This window comes from Pseudophryne corroboree, chromosome 3, assembly GCF_028390025.1.
Source record: "Pseudophryne corroboree isolate aPseCor3 chromosome 3, aPseCor3.hap2, whole genome shotgun sequence".
In the NCBI taxonomy this organism is placed as follows: domain Eukaryota; kingdom Metazoa; phylum Chordata; class Amphibia; order Anura; family Myobatrachidae; genus Pseudophryne; species Pseudophryne corroboree.
Window position 1 is genome coordinate 52,002,633 of NC_086446.1, and position 24,425 is coordinate 52,027,057.

Consider the following 24,425-nt stretch of genomic DNA (forward strand, 5'->3'; position numbering starts at 1 on the left):
GATTTATCGGTAAGTAAAATCTTATTTTCTCTGACGTCCTAGTGGATGCTGGGACTCCGCAAGGACCATGGGGATTATACCAAAGCTCCCAAACGGGCGGGAGAGTGCGGATGACTCTGCAGCACCGAATGAGAGAACTCCAGGTCCTCCTCAGCCAGGGTATCAAATTTGTAGAATTTTGCAAACGTGTTTGCCCCTGACCAAGTAGCTGCTCGGCAAAGTTGTAAAGCCGAGACCCCTCGGGCAGCCGCCCAAGATGAGCCCACTTTTCTTGTGGAATGGGCTTTTACAGATTTTGGCTGTGGCAGGCCTGCCACAGAATGTGCAAGCTGAATTGTACTACAAATCCAACGAGCAATCGTCTGCTTAGAAGCAGGAGCACCCAGCTTGTTGGGTGCATACAGGATAAACAGCGAGTCAGATTTTCTGACTCCAGCCGTCCTGGAAACATATATTTTCAGGGCCCTGACAACGTCAAGCAACTTGGAGTCCTCCAAGTCCCTAGTAGCCGCAGGTACCACAATAGGTTGGTTCATGTGAAATGCAGAAACCACCTTAGGTAGAAATTGAGGACGAGTCCTCAATTCTGCCCTGTCAGAATGAAAAATTAAGTAAGGACTTTTATATGATAAAGCCGCCAATTCTGACACACGCCTGGCTGAAGCCAGGGCTAACAGCATCGTCACCTTCCATGTGAGATATTTGAAGTCCACAGTGGTGAGTGGTTCAAACCAATGTGACTTTAGAAAACTCAACACAACATTGAGATCCCAAGGTGCCACTGGAGGCACAAAAGGAGGCTGTATATGCAGTACCCCTTTTACAAATGTCTGAACTTCAGGCATTGAAGCCAGTTCTTTCAGGAAGAAAATCGACAGGGCCGAAATTTGAACCTTAATGGACCCTAATTTTAGGCCCATAGATAGTCCTGTTTGCAGGAAATGGAGGAAACGACCCAGTTGAAATTCCTCTGTAGGGGCCTTCTTGGCCTCACACCACGCAACATTTTCGCCAAATGCGGTGATAATGTTTTGCGGTTACGTCCTTCCTGGCCTTGACCAGGGTAGGGATGACTTCATCTGGAATGCCTTTTTCCCTCAGGATCCGGCGTTCAACCGCCATGCCGTCAAACGCAGCCGCGGTAAGTCTTGGAACAGACAAGGCCCCTGCTGGAGCAGGTCCTTTCTCAGAGGTAGAGGCCACGGTTCGTCCGTGAGCATCTCTTGAAGTTCCGGGTACCAAGTCCTTCTTGGCCAATCCGGAACCACGAGTATAGTTCTTACTCCTCTCCTTCTTATGATTCTCAGTACCTTTGGTATGAGAGGCAGAGGAGGGAACACATACACTGACTGGTACACCCACGGCGTTACCAGGGCGTCCACCGCTATTGCCTGAGGGTCCCTTGACCTGGCGCAATATCTGTCTAGTTTTTTTGTTTAGACGGGACGCCATCATGTCCACCTTTGGTTCTTCCCAACGGTTTACTATCAGGTGGAAGACTTCTGGGTGAAGTCCCCACTCTCCCGGGTGGAGGTCGTGTCTGCTGAGGAAGTCTGCTTCCCAGTTGTCCACTCCCGGAATGAACACTGCTGACAGTGCTATCACATGATTTTCCGCCCAGCGAAGAATCCTTGCAGCTTCTGCCATTGCCCTCCTGCTTCTCGTGCCGCCCTGTCTGTTTACGTGGGCGACTGACGTGATGTTGTCCGATTGGATCAATACCGCCTGACCCTGAAGCAGGGGTTTCGCTTGACTTAGGGCATTGTAAATGGCCCTTAGTTCCAGAATGTTTATATGAAGAGATGCTTCCATGCTTGACCACAAGCCCTGGAAATTTCTTCCCTGTGTGACTGCTCCCCAGCCTCTCAGGCTTGCATCCGTGGTCACCAGGATCCAATCCTGAATGCCAAATCTGCGGCCCTCTAGTAGATGAGCACTCTGCAGCCACCACAGAAGAGACACCCTTGTCCTTGGCGACAGGGTTATCCGCTGATGCATCTGAAGATGCGATCCGGACCATTTGTCCAGTAGATCCCACTGAAAAGTTCTTGCATGGAATCTTCCGAATGGAATCGCTTCGTAAGAAGCCACCATTTTTCCCAGGACCCTCGTGCACTGATGCACTGACACCTGGCCTGGTTTTAGGAGGTTCCTGACTAGCTCGGATAACTCCCTGGCCTTCTCCTCCGGGAGAAACACCTTTTTCTGGACTGTGTCCAGAATCATTCCTAGGAACAGTAGACGTGTCGTTGGAATCAGCTGCGATTTTGGAATATTTAGGATCCACCCGTGCTGACGTAACACTACCTGAGATAGTGCTACTCCGACTTCTAACTGTTCCCTGGACCTTGCCCTTATCAGGAGATCGTCCAAGTAAGGGATAATTAAGATGCCTTTTCTTCGAAGAAGAATCATCATTTCGGCCATTACCTTGGTAAAGACCCTTAGTGCCGTGGACAACCCAAACGGCAGCGTCTGAAACTGATAATGACAGTTTTGTACTACAAACCTGAGGTACCCTTGGTGAGACGGGTAGATTGGGACGTGGAGATAAGCATCCTTGATGTCCAGAGACACCATATAGTCCCCTTCTTCCAGGTTTGCTATCACCGCTCTGAGTGATTCCATCTTGAATTTGAACCTCTTTATGTAAGTGTTCAAGGATTTCAGATTTAAAATTGGTCTCACCGAGCCGTCCGGCTTCGGTACCACAAACAGCGTGGAATAATACCCCTTTCCCTGTTGTAGGAGGGGTACCTTGATTATCACCTGCTGGGAATACAGCTTGTGAATGGCTTCCAAAACTGCCTCCCTGTCGTAGGGAGACTTTGGTAGAGCAGACTTCAGGAACCGGCGAGGGGGAAACGCCTCGAATTCCAGTTTGTACCCCTGCGATACTACCTGTAGAATCCAGGGGTCCACTTGCGAGTGAGCCCACTGCGCGTTGAAATTCTTGAGACGGGCCCCCACCATGTCTGAGTCTGCTTGTAAAGCCCCAGCGTCATGCTGAAGACTTGGCAGAAGCAGGGGAGGGCTTCTGCTCCTAGGAAGCGGCTGCATGGTGCAGTCTTTTTCCCCTTCCTCTGCCCCGGGGCAGGAAGGAATGGCCTTTAGCTCGCTTGTACTTATGGGAACGAAAGGACTGAGTTTGAAAAGACGGTGTCTTTTTCTGCTGATGTGAAGTGACCTGGGGTAAAAAGGTGGATTTTCCAGCCGTTGCCGTGGCCACCAGGTCCGATAGACCAGCCCCAAATAACTCCTCCCCTTTATACGGCAATACTTCCATATGTCGTTTGGAATCCGCATCGCCTGACCACTGTCGCGTCCATAACGCTCTTCTGGCAGAAATGGACATAGCACTTACTCTTGATGCCAGGGTGCAAATATCCCTCTGTGCATCACGCATATATAGTAATGCATCCTTCAAATGCTCTATAGTTAACAGTATATTGTCCCTATCCAGGGTATCAATATTTTCAGTCAGGGAATCCGACCACGCGACTCCAGCACTGCACATCCAGGCTGAAGCGATTGCTGGTCGCAGTATAACACCAGTATGTGTGTATATACTTTTAAGAATATTTTCCAGCCTTCTATCTGCTGGTTCTTTGAGGGTGGCCGTATCAGGAGACGGTAACGCTACTTGTTTAGATAAACGTGTGAGCGCCTTATCTACCCTAGGGGGTGTTTCCCAACGCGTCCTAACCTCTGACGGAAAAGGATATAGTGCCAATAATTTTTTAGAAATTATCAGTTTTTTGTCGGGGGAAACCCACGCTTTATCACACACCTCATTTAACTCATCTGACTCAGGGAAAACTATTGGTAGTTTTTTCACACCCCACATAATACCCTTCTTTGTGGTACTTGTAGTGTCAGAAATATTCAATGCCTCCTTCATTGCCGTGATCATGTAACGTGTGGCCCTACTGGACATTACTTTTGTCTCCTCACCGTCGACACTAGACTCAGTATCTGTGTCTGGGTCTGTGTCGACCCACTGAGGTAACGGGCGTTTTAGGGCCCCTGACGGTGTCTGAGACGCCTGGACAGGCACTAATTGATTTGCCGGCTGTCTCATGTCATCAACCGTTCTTTGCAAAGTGCTGACATTATCACTTAATTCTTTAAATACGATCATCCAGTCAGGTGTCGACTCCCTAGGGGGTGACCTCACTAACCCAGGCAATTGCTCCGCCTCCACATCATTTTCCTCCTTATACATGTCGACACACACGTACCGACACACAGCACACACACCGGGAATGCTCTGATAGAGGACAGGACCACACAAGCCCTTTGGAGAGACAGAGGGAGAGTCTGCCAGCACACACCAAGCGCTATATATATATATATATATATACAGGGATAACCTTATATAAGTGTTATTCCCTTATAGCTGCTTTTTATATAATTTTTAGCTGCCAATAGTGCTCCCCCTTCTCTTTTTTACCCTGATTCTGTAGCAAGTCTGCAGGGGAGAGTCAGGGAGCCGTCCTTCCAGCGGAGCTGTGAGGGAAAATGGCGCTTGTGTGCTGAGGAGATAGGCTCCGCCCCTTCACGACGTCCTTATCTCCCGCTCTTTTCTGTAAAAATGGCAGGGGTTAAAATACATCCATATAGCCCAAGAGCTATATGTGATGTATTCTTTTGCCAACCTAAGGTATTATCTGTTATATTGCGTCTCAGGGCGCTCCCCCCAAGCGCCCTGCACCCTCAGTGACCGGAGTGTGAAGTGTGCTGAGAGCAATGGCGCACAGCTGCGGTGCTGTGCGCTACCTTAGTCTGAAGACAGGATCGTCTTCTGCCGCCGATTTCACCGGACCTATTCGCTCTTCTGGCTCTGTAAGGGGGCCGGCGGCGCGGCTCCGGGACCCATCCAGGCTGAACCTGTGATCGTCCCTCTGGAGCTAATGTCCAGTAGCCTAAGAAACCCAATCCACTCTGCACGCAGGTGAGTCCGTTTCTTCTCCCCTTAGTCCCACGATGCAGTGAGCCTGTTGCCAGCAGGACTCACTGAAAATAAAAAACCTAAAATACACTTTTATTCTAAGCAGCTCAGGAGAGCCACCTAACCTGCACCCTTCTCGTTCGGGCACAAAAATCTAACTGAGGCTTGGAGGAGGGTCATAGGGGGAGGAGCCAGTGCACACCACCTGATCCTAAAGCTTTTATTCTTGTGCCCTGTCTCCTGCGGAGCCGCTATTCCCCATGGTCCTTGCGGAGTCCCAGCATCCACTAGGACGTCAGAGAAACTGGCATTATGGGGTTGATGGGGCGGAGGAGCCTAGTTTTAAAGATAGAGCCTAGCACCTAACAACTGTATCATCAGCCTACAATCCCTTGGTTAAGTGTCCCAAAAGCCTTGCTGACAGAGAAAAGAAGTTCTGTAAATCGATGGGACCTCTTCCTCATTATCTGAGGAAGGTCCCAAAATCCATATACTTAGTGAGGCTAGACCAATACTGAATCTACACTACACCCAAAGGTTAAATCTTTGGGCTAGTAACACACAGTGACATTATGTGAGAAGAGCAGGAGTATAATAAGGGCTCATGGCCCCTGATGTATGAGATACACCAGAGTGTGGGGAGGAGACTGGTCAGATCTCTGGGCTGGTAACACTCAGTGACATGATGTGAGGGGGAGAGCAGGAGTATAATAGGAGCTGATGGCTCCTAATGTATGAGAGGGTTCACTACGGCCGGTGGGCTCCCGGCGACCAGCATACCGGCGCCGGGAGCCCGACCGCCGGCTTACCGACACTGTGGCGAGTGCAAATGAGCCCCTTGCGGGCTCGCCGCGCTACGCGCGCCACACTATTTTATTCTCCCTCTATAGGGGTCGTGGACCCTCACGAGGGAAAATAAGTGTCGGTATGCCGGCTGTCGGGCTCCCGGCGCCGGTATACTGAGCGCCGGGAGCCCGACCGCCGGCATACAGAAGACCACCCGTATGAGATACACCAGAGAGTGAAGGGAGGAGACTGGTCAGATCTGTGGACAGGTAACACACAGTGACATGATGTGAGGGGGAGAGCAGAAGTATAATAGGGGCTGATGGCTCCTGATGTATGAGATACACCAGAGAGTGTGGGGAGGAGACTGGTCAGATCTGTGGACTGGTAACACACAGTGACATGATGTGAGGGGGAGAGCAGAAGTATAATAGGGGCTGATGGCTCCTGATGTATGAGATACACCAGAGAGTGTGGGGAGGAGACTGGTCAGATCTGTGGACTGGTAACACACAGTGACATGATGTGAGGGGAGAGCAGGAGTATAATAGGGGCTGATCGCTCCTGATGTATGAGATACACCAGAGAGTGTGGGGAGGAGACTGGTCAGATCTGTGGACTGGTAACACACAGTGACATGATGTGAGGGGGAGAGCAGGAGTATAATAGTGTCTGATGGCTCCTGACTCCTCCACTGGGCAGATACATGTCCCTCATTACTTTGTACAGACAGTGGAGGGTGTAGGATAAGATAAAGCTGCAGTAACCGAGATAGGAAAATGTGACTGCTCTGTAGTAAGTTTTTTTTTTTTACTCACCTGTGCTGGTACCTGTAGGGATTTCCTCTTCCTTACACTGCTGAGCAGCCCTCACATATGTCTCTTCTCCCTCTGTATCTTCCACTTTAATAACTGGCATGCCTTCCATCTATATAACACATAAATAACAGTTTGAACATAGTGATTTAAACAGTACTACCCCTGGTAAATCGATGCACCCTTTCACCAGTTACCCCTTTAATGGTAACGCCACTAAGACAATGATATAGTAAAAAATAAGATTTTACTCACCGGTAAATCTATTTCTCGTAGTCTGTAGTGGATGCTGGGAACTCCGTAAGGACCATGGCGAATAGCGGCTCCGCAGGAGACTGGGCACAACTAAAGAAAGCTTTAGGACTATCTGGTGTACACTGGCTCCTCCCACTATGACCCTCCTCCAGACCTCAGTTAGGATACTGTGCCCGGAAGAGCTGACACAATAAGGAAAGGATTTGGAATCCCGGGTAAGACTCATACCAGCCACACCAATCACACCGTACAACTCGTGATATTAAACCCAGTTAACAGTATGAATACAATTTGAGCCTCTCAACAGATGGCTCAACAATAACCCTTTTAGTTAAACAATAACTATATACAAGTATTACAGACAATCCGCACTTGGGATGGGCGCCCAGCATCCACTACGGACTACGAGATATAGATTTACCGGTGAGTAAAATCTTATTTTCTCTAACGTCCTAAGTGGATGCTGGGGACTCCGTAAGGACCATGGGGATTATAAGAAAGCTCCCAAACGGGCGGGAGAGTGCGGATGACTCTGCAGCACCGAATGGGCAAACTCTAGGTCCTCCTCAGCCAGGGTGTCAAACTTGTAGAACCTTGCAAAAGTGTTTGACCCCGACCAAGTAGCTGCTCGGCAAAGTTGCAAGGCCGAGACCACTCGGGCAGCCGCCCAAGAAGAGCCCACCTTCCTTGTGGAATGGGCTTTTACAGATTTAGGATGCGGCAGTCCAGCCGCAGAATGTGCAAGCTGAATCGTGCTACAGATCCAGCGAGCAATCGTCTGCTTAGAAGCAGGAGCACCCAGCCTGTTGGGTGCATACAGCATAAATAGCGAGTCAGTTTTCCCGACTCTAGCTGTCCTGGAAACGTAAATTTTCAGGGCCCTGACTACGTCCAGCAACTTGGAATCCTCCAAGTCCCTAGTAGCCACAGGCACCACAATAGGTTGGTTCACATGAAAATAAGAATTTACTTACCGATAATTCTATTTCTCGGAGTCCGTAGTGGATGCTGGGGTTCCTGAAAGGACCATGGGGAATAGCGGCTCCGCAGGAGACAGGGCACAAAAAGTAAAGCTTTAGGATCAGGTGGTGTGCACTGGCTCCTCCCCCTATGACCCTCCTCCAAGCCTCAGTTAGGTACTGTGCCCGGACGAGCGTACACAATAAGGAAGGATTTGTGAATCCCGGGTAAGACTCATACCAGCCACACCAATCACACTGTACAACCTGTGATCTGAACCCAGTTAACAGTATGATAACAGCGGAGCCTCTGAAAAGATGGCTCACAACAATAATAACCCGATTTTTGTAACTATGTACAAGTAATGCAGATAATCCGCACTTGGGATGGGCGCCCAGCATCCACTACGGACTCCGAGAAATAGAATTATCGGTAAGTAAATTCTTATTTTCTCTATCGTCCTAGTGGATGCTGGGGTTCCTGAAAGGACCATGGGGATTATACCAAAGCTCCCAAACGGGCGGGAGAGTGCGGATGACTCTGCAGCACCGAATGAGAGAACTCCAGGTCCTCCCCAGCCAGGGTATCAAATTTGTAGGATTTTACAAACGTGTTTGCCCCTGACTAAATAGCCGCTCGGCAAAGTTGTAAAGCCGAGACCCCTCGGGCAGCCGCCCAAGATGAGCCCACCTTCCTTGTGGAATGGGCATTTACATATTTTGGCTGTGGCAGGCCTGCCACAGAATGTGCAAGCTGAATTGTATTACACATCCAACTCGCAAAAGTCTGCTTAAAAGCAAGAGCACCCAGTTTGTTGGGTGCATACAGGATAACAGCAAGTCAGTTTTCCTGACTCCAGCCGTCCTGGAACCTATATTTTCAGGGCCCTGACCACATCTAGCAACTTGGAGTCCTCCAAGTCCCTAGTAGGCGCAAGACACCACAATAAGCTGGTTCAGGTGAAACACTGACACCACCTTAGGGAGAGAACTGGGGACGAGTCCGCAGCTCTGCCCTGTCCGAAAGGACAAACAGATATGGGCTTTTTTGAGAAAAAAACCACCAATTTGACACTCGCCTGGTCCAGGCCAGGTCCAAGAGCATGTTCACTTTTCATGTGAGATGCTTCAAATCCACAGATTTGACTGGTTTTAAACCAATGTGTTTTGAGGAATCCCAGAACTACGTTGAGATCCCACAGTGCCACTGGAGGCACAAAAGGGGGTTGTATATGCAATACTCCCTTGACAAACTTCTGGACTTCAGGAACTGAAGCCAATTCTTTCTGGAAGAAAAATCGACAGGGCCGAAATTTGAACCTTAATGGACCCCAATTTGAGGCCCATAGACACTCCTGTTTGCAAGAAATGCAGGAATCGACCGAGTTGAAATTTCTTCGTGGGGCCTTCCTGGCCTCACACCACGCAACATATTTTCGCCACATGTGGTGATAATGTTGTGCGGTCACCTCCTTTCTGGCTTTGACCAGGGTAGGAATGACCTCTTCCTGAATGCCTTTTCCCTTAGGATCCGGCGTTCCACCGCCATGCCGTCAAACGCAGCTGCGGTAAGTCTTGGAACAGACATGGTACTTGCTGAAACAAGTCCCTTCTTAGCGGCAGAGGCCATAAGTCCTCTGTGAGCATCTCTTGAAGTTCCGGGTACCAAGTCCTTCTTGGCCAATCCGGAGCCATGAGTATAGTTCTTACTCCTCTACGTCTTATAATTCTCAGTACCTTAGGTATGAAAAGCAGAGGATGGAACACATACACCGACTGGTACACCCACGGTGTTACCAGACCGTCCACAGCTATTGCCTGTCTCTTAACCTGGCGCAATACCTGTCCCGTTTTTTGTTCAGACGGGATGCCATCATGTCCACCTTTGGTAATTCCCAACGGTTTACAATTATGTGGAAAACTTCCCCATGAAGTTCCCACTCTGCCGGGTGGAGGTCGTGCCTACTGAGGAAGTCTGCTTCCCAGTTTCCATTCCCGGAATGAAACACTGCTGACAGTGCTATCACATGATTTTCCGCCCAGCGAAAAGTCCTTGCAGTTTTTGCCACTGCCCTCCTGCTTCTTGTGCCGCCCTGTCTATTTACGTGGGCGACTGCCGTGATGTTTTATCCCACTGGATCAATACCGGCTGACCTTGAAGCAGAGGTCTTGCTAAGCCTAGAGCATTATAAATTTACCCTTAGCTATATTTATGTGGAGAAAAATCTCCAGACTTGATCACACTCCCTGGAAATTTTTTCCTTGTGTGACTGCTCCCCAGCCTCTCGGGCTGGCCTCCGTGGTCACCAACATCCAAAACTGAATGCCGAATCTGCGGCCCTCTAGAAGATGAGCACTCTGTAACCACCACAGGAGAGACACCCTTGTCCTTGGATATAGGGTTATCCGCTGATGCATCTGAAGATGCGATCCGGACCATTTGTCCAGCAGATCCCACTGAAAAGTTCTTGCATGAAATCTGCCGACTGGAATTGCTTCGAAGGAAGTCACCATTTTTTTTACCATGGCCCTTGTGCAATGATGCACTGATTTTAGGAGGTTCCTGACTAGCTCGGATAACTCCCTGGCTTTCTCTTCCGGGAGAAACACCTTTTTCTGGACTGTGTCCAGAATCATCCCTAAGCACAGGAGACTTGTTGTCGGGATCAGCTGCGATTTTGGAATATTTAGAATCCACCCCTGCTGTTGTAACAGTATCCGAGATAGTGCTACTCCGACCTCCAACTGTTCCCTGGACTTTGCCCTTATCAGGAGATCGTCCAAGTAAGTGATAATTAAGACGCCTTTTCTTCGAAGAAGAACCATCATTTCGGCCATTACCTTGGTAAAGACCCGGGGTGCCGTAGACAATCCAAACGGCAGCGTCTGAAACTGATAGTGACAGTTCTGTACCACGAACCTGAGGTACCCTTAGTGATAAGGGCAAATTTGGGACATGGATCCCGGTTCGTTATCACTGCTCTGAGTGACTCCATCTTGATTTGAACCTTTGTAAGTGTTCAAATTTTTTTAGATTTAGAATAAGTCTCACCTAGCCTTCTGGCTTCAGTACCACAATATAGTGTGGAATAATACCCCTTTTCTTGTTGTAGGAGGGGTAATTTAATTATCACCTGCTGGGAATACAGCTCGTGAATTTTTTCCCATACTGCCTCCTTGTCGGAGGGAGACCTTGGTAAAGCAGACTTCAGGAGCCTGCGCAGGGGAAACGTCTCGACATTCCAAACTGTACCCCTGGGATACTACTTGTAGGATCCAGGGGTCCTGTACGGTCTCAGCGTCATGCTGAGAGCTTGTCAGAAGCGGTGGAAACGCTTCTGTTCCTGGGAATGGGCTGCCTGCTGCAGTCTTCTTCCCTTTCCTCTATCCCTGGGCAGATATGACTCTTATAGGGACGAAAGGACTGAAGCTGAAAAGACGGTGTCTTTTTCTGCAGAGATGTGACTTAGGGTAAACACGGTGGATTTTCCAGCAGTTGCCGTGGCCACCAGGTCCGATGGACCGACCCCAAATAACTCCTCTTCCTTTATACGGCAATACACCTTTGTGCCGTTTGGAATCTGCATCACCTGACCACTGTCGTGTCCATAAACATCTTCTGGCAGATATGGACATCGCACTTACTCTTGATGCCAGAGTGCAAATATCCCTCTGTGCATCTCGCATATATAGAAATACATCCTTTAAATGCTCTATAGTCAATAAAATACTGTCCCTGTCAAGGGTATCAATATTTTTAGTCAGGGAATCCGACCAAGCCACCCCAGCTCTGCACATCCAGGCTGAGGCGATCGCTGGTCGCAGTATAACACCAGTATGTGTGTATATACTTTTTATGATTTTTCCAGCCTCCTGTCAGCTGGCTCCTTGAGGACGGCCCTATCTATAGACGGTACCGCCACTTGTTCTGATAAGCGTGTGAGCGCCTTATCCACCCTAAGGGGTGTTTCCCAACGCGCCCTAACTTCTGGCGGGAAAGGGTATACCGCCCATATTTTCTATCGGGGGGAACCCACGCATCATCACACACTTCATTTAATTTATCTGATTCAGGAAAAACTACGGTAGTTTTTTCACATCCCACATAATACCCTCTTTTGTGGTACTTGTAGTATCAGAAATATGTAACACCTCCTTCATTGCCCTTAACGTGTGGCCCTAATAAGGAATACGTTTGTTTATTCACCGTCGACACTGGATTCAGTGTCCCTGTCTGTGTCTGTGTCGACCGACTAAAGTAAACGGGCGTTTTAAAAAAAACCCCTGACGGTGTTTTTGAGACGTCTGGACCGGTACTAATAGTTTGTCGGCCGTCTCATTTCGTCAACCGACCTTGGCGCGTGTTGACATTATCACGTAATTCCCTAAATAAGCCATCCATTCCGGTGTCGACTCCCTAGAGAGTGACATCACCATTACAGGCAATTGCTCCGCCTCCTCACCAACATCGTCCTCATACATGTCGACACACACGTACCGACACACAGCACACACACAGGGAATGCTCTGATAGAGGACAGGACCCACTAGCCCTTTGGGGAGACAGAGGGAGAGTTTGCCAGCACACACCAAAAACGCTATAATTATATAGGGACAACCTTATATAAGTGTTTTCCCTTATAGCATCTTTTTTATATATTTCTAACGCCAAATTAGTGCCCCCCCTCTCTGTTTTAACCCTGTTTCTGTAGTGCAGTGCAGGGGAGAGCCTGGGAGCCTTCCCTCCAGCCTTTCTGTGAGGGAAAATGGCGCTGTGTGCTGAGGAGATAGGCCCCGCCCCTTTTTCGGCGGCCTCGTCTCCCGCTCTTAACGGATTCTGGCAGGGGTTAAATATCTCCATATAGCCCCCGGAGGCTATATGTGAGGTATTTTTAGCCAAAAAAGGTTTTCATTTGCCTCCCAGGGCGCCCCCCTCCCAGCGCCCTGCACCCTCAGTGACTGCCGTGTGAAGTGTGCTGAGAGGAAAATGGCGCACAGCTGCAGTGCTGTGCGCTACCTTAAGAAGACTGAGGAGTCTTCTGCCGCCGATTCTGGACCTCTTCTCGTTTCAGCATCTGCAAGGGGGCCGGCGGCGAGGCTCCGGTGACCATCCAGGCTGTACCTGTGATCGTCCCTCTGGAGCTAATGTCCAGTAGCCAAGAAGCCAATCCATCCTGCACGCAGGTGAGTTCACTTCTTCTCCCCTAAGTCCCTCGTTGCAGTGATCCTGTTGCCAGCAGGACTCACTGTAAAATAAAAAACCTAAGCTAAACTTTTCTAAGCAGCTCTTTAGGAGAGCCACCTAGATTGCACCCTTCTCGGCCGGGCACAAAAATCTAACTGAGGCTTGGAGGAGGGTCATAGGGGGAGGAGCCAGTGCACACCACCTGATCCTAAAGCTTTACTTTTTGTGCCCTGTCTCCTGCGGAGCCGCTATTCCCCATGGTCCTTTCAGGAACCCCAGCATCCACTAGGACGATAGAGAAAAGCTGATACCACCTTAGGCAGGTATTGGGAACGAGTCCTCAATTCTGCCCTATCCATATGGAAAATCAGATAAGGGCTTTTACAGGACAAAGCCGCCAATTCTGACACACGCTTGGCCAAAGCCAAGGCCAACAGCATGACCACCTTCCACGTGAGATATTTTATCTCCACGGTTTTTAGTGGCTCAAAACAATGCGACTTTAGGAAATCCAACACCACGTTGAGATCCCAAGGTGCCACTGGAGGCACAAAAGGGGGCTGAATATGCAGCACTCCTTTAACAAACGTCTGGACTTCAGGCAGTGAAGCCAGTTCCTTCTGGAAGAAAATCGACATAGCCGAAATTTGGACCTTAATGGAACCCAATTTTAGGCCCATAGTCACCCCTGACTGTAGGAAGTGCAGGAATCGACCCAGCTGAAATTCCTCCGTTGGGGCCTTCCTGGCCTCACACCACGCAACATACTTTCGCCATATGCGGTGGTAATGTTTTGCGGTTACATCCTTCCTGGCTTTGATCAGCGTAGAAATGACTTCCTCCGGAATGGCCTTTTCCTTTAGGATCCGGTGTTCAACCGCCATGCCGGCAAACGCAGCCGCAGTAAGTCTTGGAACAGACAGGGCCCCTGCTGCAGCAGGTCTTGTCTGAGCGGTAGAGGCCATGGGTCTTCTGAGAGCACCTCTTGAAGTTCTGGGTACCAAGCTCTTCTTGGCCAATCTGGAACAATGAGAATAGTTCTTACTCTTCTCCTTCTTATTATCCTCAGCACCCTTGGTATGAGAGGAAGAGGAGGGAACACATAAACCGACTGGTACACCCACGGTGTCACTAGAGCGTCCACCGCTATCGCCTGAGGGTCTCTTGACCTGGCGCAATAGCTTTCTAGCTTTTTGTTGAGGCGGGACGCCATCCTGTCCACCTGTGGCCTTTCCCACCGGTTTGTAAACAGCCGGAAGACTTCTGGATGAAGTCCCCACTCTCCCGGGTGGAGGTCGTGTCTGCTGAGGAAGTCTGCTTCCCAGTTGTCCACTCCCGGAATGAACACTGCTGACAGTGCTAACACGTGATTTTCCGCCCATCGGAGAATCCTTGTGGCTTCTGCCATTGCCATCCTGCTTCTGGTGCCGCCCTGTTGGTTTACATGGGCGACCGCCGTGATGTTGTCTGACTGGATCAGTACCGGATTGCTTTGAAGTAGGGGACTTGCCTGACTTAGGGCATTGTAAATGGCCCTTAGTTCCAGAATATTTATGTGTAGGGAAGTCTCCTGGCTTGACCATAGTCCTTGGAAAAGTCTTCCCTGTGTGACTGCCCCCCAGCCTCGAAGGCTGGCATCCGTGGTCACCAGGACCCAGTCCTGTATGCCGAATCTGCGGCCCTCCAGAAGATGAGCACTCTGCAGCCACCACAGTAGAGACACACTGGTCCTTGCCGACAGGGTTATCATCCGATGCATCTGAAGATGCGATCCGGACCACTTGTCCAACAGATCCCACTGAAAGATCCTTGCATGGAACCTTCCAAATGGAATTGCTTCGTAAGAAGCTACCATTTTTCCCAGGACTCGCGTGCAGTGGTGCACCGCCACCTGTTTTGGTTTTAGGAGGTCTCTGACTAGCGATGACAACTCCTTGGCCTTCTCCTCTGGGAGAAACACTTTTCTGTTCTGTGTCCAGAACCATCCCCAGGAACAATAGACGCGTTGCAGGAACCAGCTGCGACTTTGGAATATTCAGGATCCAGCCGTGCTGTTGTAGCACTTCCCGAGCTAGTGCTACTCCGATCAACTGTTCCCTGGACCTCGCCTTTATAAGGAGATCGTCCAAGTACGGGATAATTATAACTCCCTTCTTGCGAAGGAGTATCATTTCGGCCATTACCTTGGTAAATACCCTCGGTGCCGTGGACAGACCAAACGGCAACGTCTGGAATTGGTAATGACATTCCTGTACCACAAATCTGAGGTACTCCTGGTGAGGAGGGTATATGGGGACATGCAGGTAAGCAGCCTTGATGTCCAGTGATACCATGTAATCCCCTTCCTCCAGGCTTGAGATAACCGCCCTGAGCGATTCCATCTTGAACTTGTATTTTTTTTATATATGTGTTTAAGGTTTTCAAATTTAAAATGGGTCTGACCGAACCGTCCGGTTTCGGTACCACAAACATTGTGGAATAGTACCCCTTCCTTGTTGAAGGAGGGGCACCTTGACTATCACCTGCTGCGAATACAGCTTGTGAATTGCCTCTAGTACTGCCTCCCTGTCCAAGGGAGTCGTTGGCAAGGCAGATTTTAGGAAACGGCGAGGGGGAGACGTCTCGAATTCCAGCTTGTAACCCTGAGACACCACTTGTAGAATCCAAGGATCCACCTGTGAGCAAGCCCACTGATTGCTGAAATATTTGAGACGGGCCCCCACCGCACCTGGCTCCGCCAGTGAAGCCCCAGCGTCATGCTGTGGACTTTGAGGAAGCGGGGGAGGACTTCTGTTCCTGAGAACTGGCTGTATTTTGCAGCTTTTTTCCTCTACCTCTGCCTCTGGGCAGAAAGGAAGCGCCTCTAACTCGCTTGCCCTTCTGGGGCCGAAAGGACTGTACTTGATAATACAGTGCTTCCTTCGGCTGCGAGGGAACATGGGTTAAAAATGCTGACTTCCCAGCTGTCGCTGTGGAAACTAGGTCCGAGAGACCATCCCCGAACAATTCCTCACCCTTGTAAGGCAAAACTTCCATGTGCCTTTTAGAGTCTGCATCCCCTGTCCTCTGCCGAGTCCATCAACTCCTCCTGGCAGAAATGGACAGTGCATTTAACTCTAGATGCCAGCCGGCAAATATCCCTCTGTGCATCTCTCATGTATAAGACTGCGTCTTTTATATGCTCTATGGTAAGCAATATAGAGTCCCTGTCTAAGGTATCAATATTTTCTGACAGGGAATCTGACCACGCAGCTGCAGCACTGCACATCCATGCTGAAGCAATAGCTGGTCGCAGTATAATGCCTGAGTGTGTATAAACAGACTTCAGGATAGCCTCCTGCTTTCTATCAGCAGGTTCCTTGAGGGCGGCCGTGTCCGGAGACGGCAGTGCCATCTTCTTTGATAGACGTGTGAGCGCTTTATCAACCTTAGGGGGCGTCTCCCAGCGTAACCTGTCCTCTGGCGGGAAGGGGTACGCCATTAGTAACTTTTTAGAAATTTAGAAATGGCTTTTGAGACGCCTGGGCAGGCACGAGCTGAGAAGCCGGCTGTCCCACATCTGTTATGTCGTCAAACCTTTTATGTAGGGAGTCGACACTATCACGTAATTCCTTCCACATTACCATCCATTCTGGTGTCGGCCCCGCAGGGGGTGACATCACATTTATCGGCACCTGCTCCGCCTCCACATAAGCCTCCTCATCAAACATGTCGACACAGCCGTACCGACACACCGCACACACACAGGGAATGCTCTGAGGACAGGACCCCACAAAAGCCCTTTGGGGAGACAGAGTATGCCAGCACACACCAAAGCGCTATATAACACAGGGATTACACTATAAATGAGTGATTTTTCCCCTAATAACTGCTTATATTATACAATTTGCACCTAAATTTAGTGCCCCCCCCCCTCTTTTTTTACCCTATGTAGTTTGGAAACTGCAGGGGAGAGCCTGGGAGCGATCCTTCCAGCGGAGCTGTGAGGGAAAATGGCGCAAGTGTGCTGAGGGAGATAGCCCCGCCCCTTTTCGGCTGACTTTTCCCGCACTTTTTAAATGTATATGGCAGGGGTATTGGTATAAGCCTCTAGGACTATATATTGTGTATATTTGCCAGCAAGGTACTCTTATTGCAGCCCAGGGCGCCGCCTCCCCCCCCCCAGCGCCCTGCACCCATCAGTGACCGGAGTGTGAGGTGTGCATGGGGAGCAATGGCGCACAGCTGCAGTGCTGTGCGCTACCTTGATGAAGACCGAAGTCTTCTGCCGCCGATTTCCAGGACCATCTTCGTGCTTCTGGCTCTGTAAGGGGGGACGGCGGCGCGGCTCCAGGACCGGACGACCAAGGCTGGGCCTGTGTTAGATCCCTCTGGAGCTAAAGGTGTCCAGTAGCCTAAGAAGCCCAAGCTAGCTGCAAGCAGGTAGGTTCGCTTCTTCTCCCCTTAGTCCCTCGTAGCAGTGAGTCTGTTGCCAGCAGATCTCACTGAAAATAAAAAACCTAAACTATTACTTTCTTTCTAGGAGCTCAGGAGAGCCCCTAGTGTGCATCCAGCTCAGCCGGGCACAAAATTCTAACTGAGGTCTGGAGGAGGGTCATAGTGGGAGGAGCCAGTGCACACCAGGTAGTCCTAAAGCTTTCTTTAGTTGTGCCCAGTCTCCTGCGGAACCGCTATTCCCCATGGTCCTTACGGAGTCCCAGCATCCACTTAGGACGTTAGAGAAATAGGGGTTGTGTAATAACATGAATAAGACCAGTCTCGCGTTAAGGCAGCACTGGCATTGAGAGACTGCCATCTAATAACATAGGGTTAGTATAAGAGAAGGAACATGTAAGTGACCGGAGTATTACAGAGAAGGAAATCCGTACATATGATATAGAACCTTATTTGGTAGCTCCTCGATCCCACCTACCTGTTTTTGAAGTGGGATACTGTAATTCTCCTCTGCATCCAAAGAGAATAGAAGACGAGAACATCTCTCTGGGGTATTTGTGCTACTGGACCCATCTGTAGGAGACACACAGTGACGGAATACATTAGATGTGATTAGATGCTATATTTAGGCGGACTCTTCAAAAGAAACCTACATATTGCCTTACTCCGTGATGTGGGGGGCTGGTGATTCTCTATCATGTCCTTGTACAGATTCCTGTGTTCCTCTATATACTCCCACTCCTCCATGGAGAAATAGACAGTGACATCCTCACACCTTATAGGAACCTGGCACACACAATGATACAGTCATCATCCAGACATTCCCTGGTGTTACTGTATAATGTCCCATTCCCAGCAGTCACCTCTCCAGTCAGCAGCTGAATGATCTTGTTGGCGAGTTCCAGGATCTTCTGGTCATTGTGCCTCTTATGTATCAGTGACTGAGGTGGAGGCACCATGATGGGGCTCTCATTACTGCTCATCCATTCAGACACACGGGGATGGTTGCTGGGTGTCTGACACTCACCAGATGTCTTCACCATTGTGAAGTCCTGTATTTTGAAAAAAGTATTAAAATAGGATTTTGGTACCTACCGGTAAATCCTTCTTGTAGTCCGTAGAGGATGCTGGGGTCCACATTAGTACCATGGGGTATAGACAGGTCCACCAGGAGATTGTTAGGCACTAATAGTTTGAGAGTGTGGGCTGGCTCCTCTGTATGACCCTCCTACCAGACTCAGTCTAGAAACTGTGCCAGAGGAGACCACATACTTCGAGAGTAGGACTGAACACAGATAATGGCGAGATTCATACCAGCTCACATCAAGACAACTAGCTTGAACTACTCAGCAACAGCTGAAACATTACTTACCAAGTAACAATGCAGTACTCAACTAAAACAAAGTCGTACTGAACCAAATAACATTTGCAGGAAAACGAAACACTGGGCGCGTGCCCAGCATCCTCTACGTACTACGAGAAAAGGATTTACCGGTAGGTACCAAAATCCTATTTTCTCTTACGTCAGAGGATGCTAGGGTCCACATTAGTACCATGGGGATGTACCAAAACTCCCAGAACGGGAGGGAGAGCGCGGAAGCTCCTGCAGAACTGATTGACTGAACCTCAGATCAAAGGCCAAATTATCGAACTAGTAAAAAACTTTGCAAACGTGTTCGACCCAGACCAAGTAGCCGCCCAGGAAGATCCCACCTTATGAGTGGAGTGGGCCTTACAGAGTTTGGACACGGCAGTCCTGCCATAGAATAAGCGTGCTGGATAGTGAACCTGATCCAGCGAGAAATAGTCTGCTTAGAATCAGCACACCCAATTTTCTTGGGATCATATAGGACAAACAGAGTCAGACTGTGACTAGAAGTTCTCTTCACATATCTTCAGAGCCCTCACGACATCCAAGGACTTTGAAGTAATCAAGGAGTCAGTCGCCACTGGCACCACAATAGGTTGGTTGATATTAAATGCCGACACAACCTTTGGAAAAACCTGCTGACGAGTCCAGAGCTCAGCTCCATCTTCGTGGAAGATCAAGTAAGGGCTTTTACAGGATAAAGCCCCCAGCTCGGAGACACTTCTAGCAGAAGCTAAGGCCAACAAAGTGACCGCCTTCCATGTAAAAAAAATTTGAGCACCACCTCCTGTAGAGGCTCAAACCAATATGACTGGAGAAACTGCAACACCACGTTAAGGTCCCATGGCGCCGTAGGCGGCACAAAGGGAGGTTGGATATGCAGAACTCTTTTCAAAAGGGTCTGAACCTCAGGCAGGGCAGCCAATTGCTTTTGAAAGACAACAGATAGGGCTGAAATCTGGACCTTCACCAGATCCCAACCTCAGACCCATATCCACTCCTGCTTGCAGGAAGAGGAGGAAACGTTCCAGTTGAAATTCCACCGCAGGAAACTTCTTGAACTCACACCAAGAAACATTTCTTCAAAATACGATGGAAATGTTTTGACGTTACCCCTTTCCTAGCCTGTATGAGGGTAGGAATAACTTTCTTCGGAATACCCTTCCGAGCAAGAATCAGGCGCTCAACTTCCATGCTGTCAAACGTAGCCGCGGTAAGTCTTGATAGGCGAACGGCCCCTGCTGCAGCAGGTCCTCCCGAAGAGGAAGAGGCCTCGGCTCATCTTGCAGGAGATTCAGAAGGTCCGCGTACCAAGACCTTCTTGGCCACTCCGGGGCAATAGAGATCACTTGAACCCTTGTTTTCCTTATGAGCTTTAGGATTCTTGGGATGAGTGGGAGTGGTGGAAACATGTACACTGACTGGAACACCCACGGAGACACCAGGGCGTCCACTGCCACTGCCTGTGGGTCCCTGGACCTGGAACAATAACGCTGAAGCTTCTTGTTGAGAAAAGAGGCCATCATGTCTATTTGGGGCAATCCCCAAAGATCAGTTATTTCCTTAAAAAACCTCCAGATGGAGTCCCCACTCTCCTGGATGGAGATAGTGTCTGCTGAGGTAGTCTGCTTCCCAGTTGTCTACTCCCGGAATGAAGATGGCTGACAGCGCCAACACGCGTTTTTCTGTCCAGAGGTGTATTCTGGTCACCTCTGACATTACCGCTCTGCTCTTCGTTCTGCCCTGTTGGTTTATGTAAGTCACTGTTACGTTGTCAGACTGCACTTGGATGGCCCGATTTCTCAGAAGAGGGGCCGCCTGAAGACCGCTGTACATGGCTCTTAGTCCCAGGATGTTGATGGTACAGGCCGGCTTCCAAGCTTGACCACCGTCCTTGGAAGGTTACTCCTTGAGTGACTGCTCCCCAGCTCCGGAGGCTCGCATCCGTTGTTAGCAGGACCCAGTCCTGAATCCTGAACCTGCGGCCTTCTAGGAGGTGAGGCAATTGGAGCCACCAGAGGAGAGAAATCCTTCCCCTTGGTGACAGACGAATTCTCTGATGCATGTGGAGGTGAGAACCTGTCCACTTGTCCAGGAGATCCAGTTGGAAGTGCCGAGCATGGAACCTCCCTTACTGGAGAGCCTTGTAGGAGGCCACCATTTTTCCGCAATAGGCGAATGTATTGATGAACAGACACCCGGGGTGGCTTCAAGACATCCCTGACCATGGATTGGATCACCAACACCTTGTCCAGCGGAAGAAACACCGGCTGAACTTCCACATCCAGGATCATTACCAGAAATGACAATGTCTGGGTTTGTTCCAAATGGGACTTTGAAAATTCAGAATCCACCCGTGACTGGAGCAGTCGTGTTGTGAGAACGAAGGACTGCAGCAGCTTCTCCTTGGACGATGCCTTTATCAGGAGATCCTCCAGATGAGCAATGATGTTCACACCCTGCTTGCGGTGTAGCATCATCATTTCCGCCATCACCTTGGTAAACACCCTCGGTGCTGTGGTGAGGCCGAATGGTAGGGCCTGGAACTGAAAATGACAGTCCAGCAATGCGAAGCGGTGATAAGCCTGATGCGGCGGCCAGATCGGGATGTGAAGGTACGCATCCTTGATATGCAGTGATACCAGGTACTCCCCCTCTTCCAGACCTGATATCACCGCCCTGAGAGACTCCATCTTGAACTTGAACTCCTTTAGAAAGGGGTTCAACGATTTTAGGTTCAGAATGGGCCTGACCGAACCATCCAGTTTCGGTACCACGAAAAGGTTTGAATAGTAACCCTTCGCCATCATGTGCGGCGGTACTGGCACAATGACCTGTGCCTCTACCAGCCGTTGAACAGCCTCCTGTAGTACTGTGCTGTCCTCCAACAGAGTTGGCAAGCCAGACTTGAAAAAATGATGAGAAGGGAGACTTTGAAATTCCAGCCTGTATCCCCAAGACCATATCTACTACCCAGGGATTCAGGCCGGACGATACCCAGACATGACAGAACTGTCTGAGTCTCGCTCCCACATGCCCCACGTCCAGGCCGTCCCGTCCACTGTCATGCGGAGGACTTTGGGGTACCTGAAGCAGGCTTTTGTTCCTGGGAACCTGCAGCGGCAGGTTTCTTGGACTTAACCTTACCTCCCCTAAAGGTGGTACTGGATGATATGGCCTTTTTAGGCTTGTTAGGACGAAAGGCCTGCTGCGCAGCAGAGAAGGATTTCTTCGGAGCAGGTGCTGCTAAGGGAAGAAACAGACTTACCCGCTGTAGCAGTGGATATCCACGCATCTAGAGCTTCCCCAAAGACAGCCTGACCTGTATATGGTAGCGACTCCACACTTCTTCTGGATTCCGCGTCGGACAACCACTGGCGGAGCCACAGTCCCCGACAAGCTGAAACAGACAAGGAAGAAATTCCCGCAGCCATGGAACCCAGGTCTTTCATGGATTCTACCATAAAACCTGCAGAATCATGAATGTTGCGTAAATACAATGCAACATCATCCCTATCCATTGTATCCCAATCCTCAATTAAGGTAGCCGACCACTTCACTATAGCCTTTGCAATCCATGCACTAGCAATAGTGAGACGCACTATGGCCCCTGAAGCAGTGTGCATTGATTTAAGCGTGTTATCAATTTTCCTATCTGCTGGCTCCTTTAAGGCGATCGATCCCGGTAAAACCACCTTTTTTGAGAGTCTGGACACAGATGCGTCAACAATCAGCGGGTTTTCCCACCTTTTCCTATCCTCAGGGAAAGGAAAAGCCACCAGAATCCTCTTAGGGATTTAAAACTTCTTTTCAGGGTTTACCCATGCTTTTTCAAATATAGCATTCGGCTCCTTTGACGCAGGGAAGGTTAGCAAGGCTTTTTTATTTTCAGTGAAAAAAGCCTCCTCAACCTGCTCAGGTGTGGTATCATTAACATTTAACACATCCCTGATAACCTCTATCAACAATTGCACCCCCCTTGCAAGAGATGCGGACCCCCGCAACACATCCCCATCACCATCTGTAGTGTCAGAATCGGTATCCGTGTCGTCTTGTGTGACATGTACAAGACGACACGTTTGTGGGAGTATATAGCGGGGTGTCCTGAGGTACCAGACATAGGCCATACTGCCATAATGTGTGTAATACCTGGGTTGCAGATACAGTACTAGCAACCCTGTCAGATAACTGAGAAATCCAAGTTTTGATAGAGGAAAACCACTCTGATTCTGTGCTAAACCAGTGCTAATCTGATTACATGAAATGGGATCATCCTGGGAGGATAAATCCTCTGCAGCATATGACAGTGTCCCTGGACATAGCTAAAGGTGACCACCAAACACTCCACACACACACACACACACACACACAGGCGGGGGCAGACAGTCTCTCTCCCCCCCCCCCCCCAAAGAATGACAAGAGAGATTGGAGCCAACCCACACAGCGCTTTTTAGCAAGGAGAAACCCCTTGTCAGCGCTGACTGCTTCTTAATAGGATGCACAGTCTACTAACAGCTGCCCCTCCCTTTTACAACCCTCTGGTAACGTGTACAATAAGCTGGAGTTGCTGTGGAGGGACCTGAATCTTCCTCTCAGCGCTTGCAGGCAGGAAACTGGCGCTGGAACTGCTCTGAGAAGCTCCGCCTCCTTAATGGCGCTGTCTTCCCGCTCTTCAGGTGATTATACTGGCCTGAGGAAAGTTGCTGGCTCAGATCCCTGGACCCCGACAGGCTTGCTGACCAGTGTGGGGGGTAAGCACTGGCCCAGGGCGCCCCTCACAGCGCCGCACTATGTGCCTCTGGTACCTTCCCGGAGCACGGTTAATACCGCGCTCCCTCCCCATTGCCGCCATCTTCACACCGGCCCCCCGCTTGCTAGGGGTGTCGGTGTCTCACTCACCACTTCTTCAGCTCTGTAAGTGGTCGGCGGCATGCTGCTGGGGCGAGCGGTTCCCCTGTGGCGGAGACCGAGTAGACCCCTCTGGAGCTCAGTGTCCAGTTGGCGGAGTCAGTGGCTCAGGCCCCGCAGGGCGGACACTGCTCCCCCCCTTAGTCCCACACTGCAGGCAAGCTGTTGCCAAAAGCCTCCTGTAAAAAAATAAACTCTAAAATAAAACTTTACTAGAAAAGCATAGGAGAGCTCCCCTAGCTGTGACCGGCTCCTCCGGGCACATTTTCTAAACGGAGTCTGGTAGGAGGGGCATAGAGGGAGGAGCCAGCCCACACTCAAACTCTTAAAGGTCCAATGGCTCCTGGTGGACCCGTTTATACCCCATGGTACTAATGTGGACTCCAGCATCCTCCAGCATCCTCTAGGACGCAAGAGAAATGTGAATTACTGTAAATTCTCAGTGCAATGGCTGAGATAAGAGTAATTCCCCAATATTCCATTTATAGGTCTTATCAAGACAAAAAAAAAATATCTCCACTATCTCACAGGCCCTTGAGTTTAGAAAATAAAATTTGATAATCCCAGACTATCAACCCAAACATGTCCTGTGTTAGTAATAAAGACTATAGACAAAAATGATTGGGACTCCCCCACTGAAGCAGAATGAGTGCTCATACAGCAGACACATTTGTGAAGGCATAAAATGGATCGAGGAGCACTGGTTAGATAATTTACTGATGAAATGTTTTGTCGGAAGGAGCAGAGTCACTGACACACCCAG

The 24,425-nt window shown here is 49.7% G+C and overlaps 1 protein-coding gene across 1 annotated transcript in view; it reads right to left on the minus strand.

Annotated features, from left to right (window-relative positions):
• The window catches only part of LOC135054713 (zinc finger protein OZF-like), a 45,493-nt gene that overhangs the window by 19,273 nt on the left and 1,795 nt on the right, over positions 1-24,425 (minus strand). The window contains exons 3-6 of the mRNA XM_063957996.1: positions 18,249-18,437; positions 18,051-18,171; positions 17,864-17,958; positions 6,556-6,664 (exon numbers count right to left, since the gene is read on the minus strand). Coding sequence (XP_063814066.1) covers positions 6,556-6,664; positions 17,864-17,958; positions 18,051-18,171; positions 18,249-18,437 — 514 coding nt within the window. The remainder of the gene's footprint in view (positions 1-6,555; positions 6,665-17,863; positions 17,959-18,050; positions 18,172-18,248; positions 18,438-24,425) is intronic.